Source organism: Pteropus vampyrus, unplaced genomic scaffold (genome assembly GCF_000151845.1).
Source record: "Pteropus vampyrus isolate Shadow unplaced genomic scaffold, Pvam_2.0 Scaffold745, whole genome shotgun sequence".
In the NCBI taxonomy this organism is placed as follows: Eukaryota; Metazoa; Chordata; class Mammalia; order Chiroptera; family Pteropodidae; genus Pteropus; species Pteropus vampyrus.
The window spans coordinates 451,452-461,840 of NW_011889526.1; the positions used below are offsets into that span (position 1 = coordinate 451,452).

The window sequence follows — 10,389 nt, forward strand, 5'->3', positions numbered from 1 at the left end:
ATTGAGTAGCTGCCAGAGCCAGGAACCATCAAAGGGGCCATAGAATGGAGGTTTCCAGCTCCGAGTACAGGTTGGAAGCTGTGGTCCTCCTGCTTAGTGTTTGCAGGTGGGCACAAGAATGTCTCTGCTCGCTGACACGGGTCCATGGTCAGCACTGAGTCACCTCCCCTATGAGAGTGTGAAACAGACTCACTGCAGTTTCTTCTGACACGTGAGCATAAAGCCAGCACTGACCCATCCCTGCCTAACACAACTTTGAGCAGATGCTAAGTATGGGAGTGAACACCACAGAGCAGGAGAAGCTGCAATTACTCCAGCCCCCGCCCCTTGTCAGCCTGACTCCCTAGACAGCTGGGGGGTGGGGGGGAAACCTTCTCGGAAGCTCAGGTGTGTGAGGAGGACAGGCTTCCAAGAGCGGACAACGGAGAATAATCCTAATGACGACAAAGAGGGCTATGGACTACTGACAATGGGCGCTGTCATGCCCGAGGAAATAGAATCAATAGGAAAATATGAGAATAACTTAAAATTAAACACGTTTACATATATGAAAAAATAAAGGGGGATACTGAATTTTTAAAGTGAGAATATGGATTATAGTACAGAAAAATAAGCAATTATTGGAATGATTTAGAAATTTTAGAGATGAAAAATCCAATAGAATGAACACATTAAAAAAATTCATTCCATCAATGACAAGACATAGCTGAAGAGACATTTATGAAAGTGGCATACAATATTGAGGGAATTGTCCAGAATACAGCATAGAAATGGAAGTGGAAATGGAAATTCAAGATACTTGGGGACTAGAATGGGCAAGGTCAATGCCATATCTATTGTAAGTGACAGAAGGAGAGAAGTGAGAATGATGCCTAGTCACACCTCGAGAGATAAATAACTGAACACTTTACAGAGATGAGCAAAGACCAACTAAGCGTTAGGGTGTATGCATCTAAAAATGAAATCTGTATCTTGACCTTACGTGTGAATTAAGAAAATGAAGGTGCATTTGAGAGGGCAAGGAGAAAGTATTCAATGCTATCCCTCCCCCTAGGGAGAGCAGCGAGTGAGTGCTGTATAGGACTCCACTCCTACAGAGAAACCCTATAGAATGGGGAAAAAACTGCAAACCATATATCGGTTACAGTGTTACTACTCAAAACATTTAAAGAATTAATACAACTCAATAACAAAAGCAAGCAATCCAAATAAAAATGTTCAGAGGAACTAAATAGATATTTTTTTTTCCAAAGAAGATACCCAAAGGGGCTACGGGTACCTGAAAAGGCACTCAGTGTCACTCATCATCAGGGAAATGGAAATCACAACCACGACGAGATACCACCTCACACCTGTCAGAATGGCTGTCATCAACACAAGAAGTAATAAATATTGGTGAAGATGTGAAGAAAAGTGAAACCTTCGAACCATTGGTGTACATGTAAATTGGTGCAGCCACTATAGAAAACAGTACAGAGGATCCTAAAAATTAAAAAAAAAAAAAATACACCCATCATATGATCCAGCAATTCTACTTCTGTGCATATATCCAAAGGAAATGAGACAGGGTACCAAAGAGATAGCTGCACTCCCATATTCACTGCAGCATCATTCACAATAGCCAAGCTATGGAATCAACCTAAGTGCCCATCAGTGAATGACTGGACAGAGAAGATGTGGCATATCTGTACACAAAATAGAATATTATTCAGCCATGAGAAAGAAGGGAATCTTGTGACAACATGGATGGATCTGGAGGGTGTTATGCTAAATGAGATAAGCCAGACAGAGAAAGACAAATACCATATGATCTTACTTATATGTGGACCCTGAAAAGGGGGAATTTGTAAAAACATTGCTTAGAATGGATGTCACCAAGGAATGGGGGTAGGGGGGTTGGGCAGTGGCTGTTAAGGGGACAAACTTGCAATGAGTAATAAATAAGTCCTGTAGATCTTATGCGTCATATGGTGAATACGGACAAAAATATTGTATTATAATCACCAAATTAGCTAAGAGACTATAACTTTATTCCAGCTGCTAAAAAGAAATGGTAATTGTGTAACATGATAGAGGTGGTAATTAGCACAACAATGCAATCATATTAGAATATATTAATGTATCAAATTAACATTTTGTACACTTTAGATTTATACATTGGCATATGTCCAATATATTTTAATTAAATAAAAAAACAGAAAACAAAGAAAGAAAACTATTTAATGGTATCTGGAGAACAAAGTGGCCATGAATATAACAAAGATTTACGAGAACTCGTGCTGTGACTTCTAGAACACAGCACGCTGTGGGCTGGACCATGGCCCCACAAAGACCCTACACCTTAATCTCCAGAGCCCGTGAGTAAATCACTGATCTGGCAAAAGAGAATTGGCAGCTGTGCTGAAACAAGGAACTGAGGTGTAAAGATGACCTTGGATTCTCTGGGGAGCCCTCCTGTAATCACAGGGTCCTTAAAAGTGGATAGACAAAGCAGGGGGAGAGGGTCAGAGAGAGATGCGATGACGGAAATGGGGTCAGTAACAGGCGGCGTGAGAAGGGCTTGACCTGCCATTGCTGGCTTTGAAGATGGAGGAAGGGCCTTGGGTGCAGGAGTGTGGGTGACCTGTAGGTGCTGAGCTTCCGAGGACCTAGTAGGTCCTCAGAGCATCCGCCTCCCCTCCCCTTCCCCGGGAGGCAGGTGCACGGTGGGGCGGCTCCGTGTCTCCTCCAGCTTCAGTGTCAGCCCCTAGCCTGGGAAAAATCCCTCCTGACATCCTGGGGTCTGATCTCTCTGGTGAGTGCCCTCCGGCCTCATCCCTGTGGTCCCCAACACCAGTCTCCAGCTCTCAGCCCCAAACCTCCCAGACATCCCCCACTTGTCAGCCCATGACCTGCTGTTCTACATCTCCAGGTGCCCAGGGGTGGTCTCTTGTCCCCAATGAGGACATGGGACCAGGGACCCCAGGGGACAGACTCACCTGCCTGGATGCAGATCCTCGGGCCCACGCTCAACCCTGGAAGAGAGTCCCCATGAGAGATTGACCCTGAGTCCTGAGTCCTGAGTCCTGAGCTGAAACTCCTCCTCCATGTGAGCCTCCTGAGGCGTGGGGTCCCCTGACTGCCCGGGGCCTGGCTGTGGGGCAGGGTCCCACCCAGACCAGGGCTTTCCTCTTGTCCTCATCTCACCCAGGCAGAGCAGGGCCTTGAAGGTAGGGGTCACGGCATGTCTTCCCTCTGGTCCCTTGTGCAGGTAGGGGAGACCATGAAGCCTTCAGACAGCCAGATGCACAGGGTGTGGCCACTCAGAGTCTGTTTCTCCCAACTCGCAATAGGGTTGTCACATCAGCAGCCCCACAGGAAGGGGAAACGCCCCCAGAAGCCTGGTTCTAGTCTCCAGGATGGAGCAGCACAGAGACCCAGAGCCTTCCTGAGACGCCCCTTCCAAGTGAGGGGACCCAGGACCCAATCTTCCCTCTAGGACCTCCCCCATGGGTGCCCTCGCCCTCAACCCGTCCACCAGCACCTCCCTGTGGGGTCTTGCCATGGACAGTGGTTACCCAGGCCCTGAAGATGCTTCAGAGGGATGTGGGAGCCTGTGCCCAGCAGAGCTCGGAACAGCAGGGACACACGTTTACCATCCAGCTGTGCAGTTCAGAGGGCGTCCCTGTGACAGTGAGCTTGCAGGGCAAATGCAGGGAGGTGGGGAAGGAAACACGATCCTTCTGGGATCCTAAGAGTGTGGCTTTCTTTCTGTCACAAGCCCTTCACAGAAATCTCTTTTCCTTAATGACAGTATCCACCCATCTTCCTGGGAACAAGCCTCTGAGTCGTCCTGCTCCCCAGCGGCCATCGTCCCTCAGGCAGAGCTGTGGTCCTGGCCTCTGATTTAGAGGAGAGTGAGTGGGTAGTTCTCTTAATTGTGGGACAAAGGTGATATTTAAATATTCTTCCATTGTTTACACTCCATGTGACCTTGAGCAGCCACATCCACCTCTGAGCCCCTGTTTCCTCATCTGCATCATGTCGCCATGAGCCCCCATCTCCAGAGTGGTTGTGGGGACAGTGGTGCCTGGGACATGGAGGGATCATCCTTTTTTTTTTTCCAGATTTGATTAAGATGCTTGGAGTGAGACATGAATGGAATAAGTTGTCAGACTCCATGTGTCATCAGGGTGGACAATAACAGTGCCCACTTAAGAGCCCCATCTGGTCTTGATGCTGAGAAGTCCTATTTACAATATTTCTGAAATAGGTACCACAGTCAAAGCACACAAAGGGAAAGGAAAGTTCCTAATCTCCAGGCATCTACAACAAACAAAAGAGTCTAAAGCTGAGTGGCCACTGGCACCTGGGTTCAGCAAGGGGTCATCAGAGTGCAGGTGCCCACATCTGTGTGCACAGAGCAGAATCCAGGTCCTCACAGGAAGGAGGAGATCTGGGCTCAAGGTGAGAGTTGGAGGCAGTGTTGTCCCCTCTCCCATGTTGGGAATGGGCCATGGGCCATCTCTTTCCCTGGACCCAGCCCCCAGTCTGAACGTGCCACGTCCCCCGTGTGTGTGAAACTGATTCCATCCTGTCTGGTGTGGCATTGGCGTCTGCCCAGGTGTGAGTGTGTGCAGAGTTATCAATAAGAGTATTATGTTTGAGGAGTTAGAACACTACGAAAACATGAAACTCATTTTATTTCAACCATGTATAAACAAATATCTGAAATAATAAAGAAAAAAATGAATTATTGGAACAAAACAGGGGTTATATTATAGAAGAATATGGAATTTTAGAAATGAACTAAGCAAATACCTTAGAGGAAATAAAGAAATATTTAAAATAACACAATCAAAATACTCCTTTCATTGAGGAGAAGACACAGCTAAAGATACAATTATGAAACTGGAATATAACTCTGAGGAAATTTGTAGGAAGCAAGACAGAGAGACTGGAATTAGAAAACCAAGATGCACAGAGAACAGCAAGAGAAGGTGGTGATGGCATGACATTCAGGAGAAGAGCAGTGAGGATGACACTGCCACAATTCCAGAGGCCAATGGTTGCACAGTTTTCAGAGAAGCAGAGAGAACACTCAGGGCTAGGGTGCACAAATATATTAATAGTCAAGTGTGTGTCTTCATATTTCATGGAAGTGGAGGAAATTGATGCAAGCTGACTTTCAAATGAAAGAAAAATACTAAAGATAGGGAAAAGTCCATTCGTGGATTTTATTGTGATTGAAGAATTTTATAGTTCCCCAAATTATTATTGTTAGGGGGAAAAGGGGAAAGGGTCAGAAGGGAGAAATCCATAAGTACAAAGAACCTGGGGCACTTCCAACCTTTTTGATCTCATGTCTCACATGTTAAATCTCCCATATCAGGCTCTGTCTCCATGACGGATGCGGAGAGTTGGGGTAGATCTTTAACCATTAAATATTTCTCCCCTCCTCATAGTTGGATCATATTCTCTACTGGAAGCATGAAAATCTTTTCTACTATCTTAACAAAAATACAGTGAAAATAAAGTATTTTCCAGACACACATGTCTTAGACCTTATATTGTTTACGGACTCACAAAATGCAATATTAAAATACGCAGTTAAGGACATGGTTCCACAGTATAGTGGTTAGCACGTCTACTTTACACGCAGAAGGTCCTGGGTTCATGGCCCAGTGGAGCCATAGTCCATGGTCTATGGCCATGCCACTCTTAACAAGCCCGATGTCTAATCTCAGAAGCTAAGCAGAGTTGTGCCGGGTTAGCACTCGAATGGGAGACCACCTAGGAAGACCAGGTGCTGTAGGCATAAATAATAAGAATAAATAAAAATAAATAAAAAAATACGCAATTAAGCTGAAAATATAGATTCGAAATAAGGTGAGATGCATAAGTGAGAACAAATGGCAAAACAAATATGCATGGAAAAATATTTGTACATACAGGTATATATATATTTATTTATATTTAAGAAAAGTAAATCAAAATATTAGGAGTGTGGGTTCTTTGTGTTGTTAGAGAAAGACGGGGTGGGGCAGGATTGCTTTTGAAAGAAAGTACTAACAGCTCAGCTAATTCACAACGTTCTTTTCTTATCTAAAGAAGAGGATGAATTTAAAAATTCTTCCCAACTGTAAATGTAAATACCAACATTATAAATGGAGATAATGATCTAACATTAGAAAATACAATATATAACCTCCAAACTGGGTGATGTAATTATATAAGGCAAATAAGTCTTGATCATAACAAAAGCAGTTTGGAAATTCAAAAAGAAAGTATGAGAATGCAGGATATCTTAATCCATAATGAAGCAACGCTTAAGTAAAATGGTGATAATTACTCAAGGTTATTCATTTACTAATAAACATTAAAAAATTAGTTAGACTGACTTAAGGATTAGATCAACATATGCCCACTCAGAAAAAAACAGATGTATACTAACAATAAAATCTCATCTAAAAGAAAATCATTACGGAACACTTGAAATCAATAGAGAATATGTTATTGTTATTTAGTAAAATTACCTGATACTGTAGAAATATTCCACAAAATGGAATGTAAGGCAAAAATGTTTTTGGAAGAAAAATTATTTTATCTTCTTAAATAATAGATATATGTTAAAGATACGGCACTCATAAACATTTCTCCAATCACCATCAATGAAGTACATAAAGCATAAGTAAATATGTAATTGGTGATTCAGACAAATATCTTTATCAGATTATAAGATTTAGAATATCTTCTAAATTTATAAGATAAATGGGATGAAAAATATTATGAGCAAAGGGCATACTTAAATTCTTGATCCAATGTGTATAAATATTATAAAGTTTTCATTATGTAGTATAAATATGCAGAAAATGATTTGTAATGTGTCAAAAATAAGTAAGTAAATAATGTTATCCAATGTGTATAAATATTATAAAGCTTTCATTATGTAGTGTAAATATGCAGAAAATGATTTGTATGTGTCAAAATAAGGAAGTAAATAATATGTTATTATGTGTATAGCAACAAGGAAGGAATGCATATATTTAAGGCCCATATTGCTCCTAAAGTATTTCGTAGACAAAAATAAACTTATCTTCAATTATTTCCAGGTTGATGGCATATGCATTAAGTTCCCTGAGAAAGCTGCAATTTAATTAGCAATCAGCAATAAAGAGAAATTATGAAAGAATTTAATTACTGCATGAAATATGCCAAATACTAAAACATGTAATACTTGTTTAAATTTATGACTCATTAAGGAAACGGCATGATGAAATTACATCATATCAAGACTTGGAGAATGTCCACCTAAAAAAAGCAGAGAGAGGTCAGCAGGATGGTGGGATAAGAGTTCCTACCAATTCTGACACCCCAAATCAAAGACAAGGGACCCCCACTATGAAATAACCCCAAGTTCATATTGGCGACCTTCACCTCAATTCAGATTCATGGCACGTGACGGGCTCAGAAACTCACACGAACCTGTTTTAAACTCCTCATTACATATCCTGGGATGTGGGGCAAAGCGTGTGTTCAGAGACATGTGACTAGACTCAGGTGAGGCTGAATAGGTAGACGGGGATCTTGTTTTGAGGGAATCTCAATGCCAACATATGAAGAATTTGCTGTCACAGTCCAACTTTGTTTGATATTCAGAGTCAAGTGCAGCTTATGGCTTTCTCCATTCCCTTCAATCACACCTCACTAAATTGTATGAGAAATCAGCATAGGTTATGAACAGGTGCGTTATTTACCAATAACAACAGGTAGACTTATGAGTCAACAAATGACAGTCAGTGAGAACATGGCTTGTGTTCCAGAAGATCCCATGGTTTCATCTGGAACAAGACCGCCCAACGTCTCCTTACAGTTTCTCACCATAATGTATGGCACGGGAAACTGTTTATTCCATTATTTAAAGGGTGAAACAAAATTCAGCCTCCATAAACCATGTTTCTCTGTTTGAACTTTATGTATATAATAAAATACACACATGCTCCTTAAAATTTCCCTTTATTTTTTCACATCATGTTTGAAAGTTACTTGTTACTGTTTAGCATTTCAGTTTGAGCATTTTTGACAAAAAATATTTTACTACATATGTAACAAAACATTCATTAATTGTGATATTGATGTCTATGGTTTTTGTCTAAAATGCACAACACCCTTGTCAATATTCTCATGAAAGTGTCCACGCGCGCACGCGCGAAAACACACACACACACACACGTTTTCCTCTAGTGTCTGTAGTTGTGGGCTAGAGCTGCGTTCTCTTCCTTTTAACTAGTAATAGTTGTTTATTCTCTAAATTGAATGAAGCAGTTTGTACTTTTACCAGTTATGTACTGGGATTCCAGGCACTCAATATTTTCTCCCACGATTGATTTGGCCATTGTTTTCTCTTTGCCACTCATATGGATGCACTAGGTTTTGGCAGCATAATTTCAGTGAAACTGGCATAGCACTGAGATGGATCTGACCATGATCTTTCATAGAGATGAAAGTATACATGCACAGTGAGACTATCCATGACATGTGCTACAGCTGGATTGTACTCATTTGCAAAAGACAATTCTATCCACTCCACCCCAACTGCATTCACACTGGCATTTTCAGATTGGCCTTGAAGGGAGTATTTACCTCAAACAAATATGCAAATACCACAACTCCTGGCACTCTGAAAACTTATTTCGGAGAGTCAGTTTAGCAGCACACCACCAGGCTGTCACTTCAAACACCAGTGTGCACATCCAAACTGAAGGCATTTCTTAGAATCTATCATGTGATGAACGGAGCCTGGCTCGATGTGTCCAGAGGGGAGTTGGGGGAATGATTTTGGACTTATCTGTTCCAAACTGGAGCTGATTTTACCCATTTGTTCCCTTATCTAAGACAGATTCTGGGTTCTGAGCTGAGGAAAAGTATGCATCAAGGTACGTGGCTATTAAAAATGAAGAATATATATGTGTGTGTATATACATACATACATACATACATACATACATACATACATACATACATACATACATATGAAAGCGGACCAGGCGTGACAGTGTGAATCCAAACCTGCGATGGACTGAGAAGAGAAGGGGATGGTTCAAGAAATTCGGTAATGGGAGGGAGGGACTGTCCACAGCTTAGCTGCAGAAGATTCTCTACAGGCAACACTCCAGATGTTTGTCATCATGTCAGCAATGTTTACAGTTCTTGACGTTCTGTATAGTTCTCTCAATTTGTGCTGCATATATTCTTTTAGAATGTCCTAATCATGCAAGATTTATTTTCAATGATCTGCCTCACTGAAATGTGGGTTTGTTGTCTTCTGCGTTGACCTCCTGCTGCTCCCTGGGTCCCCTCAGGCTGGGTCGAGCCTGAAACAGCAGCACCCCGAGGACCAGCAGGATCAAGGCAGCCACGACCATCCGGATGAGATTCCCCAGCGTGTAGTCTTGGGGGAGGGAGGCTGGGAATTGTGGACAAAGAGGTCACAGAGGTCATGCAGATCATAGTTCTCAAGGATCCCAGACGTGCACCAGGGCACCTGAACCCTGACAGGACGTGACCCTCTGTACCATATCTTACTGAGGGTCTACAGACCCCAAAACTGCATGGAGTGGGAACAGGAGGATACGGGGCCCTGCCTGCCTCTTCATGTCATCTGTGGCAACAGTCCTTGTCCCCAAAGTCGGCCCTCCACACTCTGCACTCTCCCTGCACACGCCCCTATGGTCAACCTCCCTATTGCTCCTTCATGTCCATCCAAGCCCAGAGCTCTCCTGGGACAGGGCTGTGAGTTGAGGGGCTGGCACCTCAATGGACTTGGGGACCCCTCACCTGAGACCACAAACTCAACTGGGTCACTGGGGTGTGACATCAGGTAGGGGGAGATGCTCCTTGAGCTGTAACACCTGTGGGCCTGGAGACTGGAGGAGGACTGGCATAGGCCACCTCAGGCCTTTCTCCGTTGGTCAGCCTGAAATCCGAGAGTGTTCCTCTGCCCTCTGGGACTTGTCAGCCTCAGGAACAAGGATGAAGAGGCAGGGATGCGGGTGGCTCTGGCTTTGCTCAACCCTTGGGAGGCCAGAGACCCCTCCAGCTGACCCTCCTGTGACCCCCTCACTCCCACATCAGCCCAGAGTTCCCTTAGGGACAAAGTTGTGAAAGGACCATGAGATACAAGGGGTGGGGCTGGGGCTCCTCACCTGAGACCACGAACTCAACGGGGTCACTGGGGTGTGACAATAGGTAGGGGGAGGTGCTCCGTGAGCTGTAGCACCTGTAGGTGCCCCCGTGGGCTGAGGTCACAGGATTCATGGTGAAGTTGGCCTGAAAGGATGCAGCTGTATCCTGCGGACGGAAGCGCTGAGGAGGAGCAGGGGAACCCTCCTTGTGCAGGTAGAAGGTGTC

The 10,389-nt window shown here is 43.5% G+C and overlaps 1 protein-coding gene across 1 annotated transcript; it reads right to left on the reverse strand.

Annotated features, from left to right (window-relative positions):
* Nucleotides 1-9,024: 9,024 nt before the first annotated feature.
* On the reverse strand, nucleotides 9,025-10,389 carry LOC105309485 (leukocyte immunoglobulin-like receptor subfamily A member 4; the record flags this gene model as incomplete). The annotated part of the gene is made up of 2 exons (XM_011385677.2): nucleotides 9,025-9,445; nucleotides 10,185-10,389. Coding segments are annotated over 2 exons (372 nt in total), but the record flags the coding sequence as incomplete, so codon positions are not given.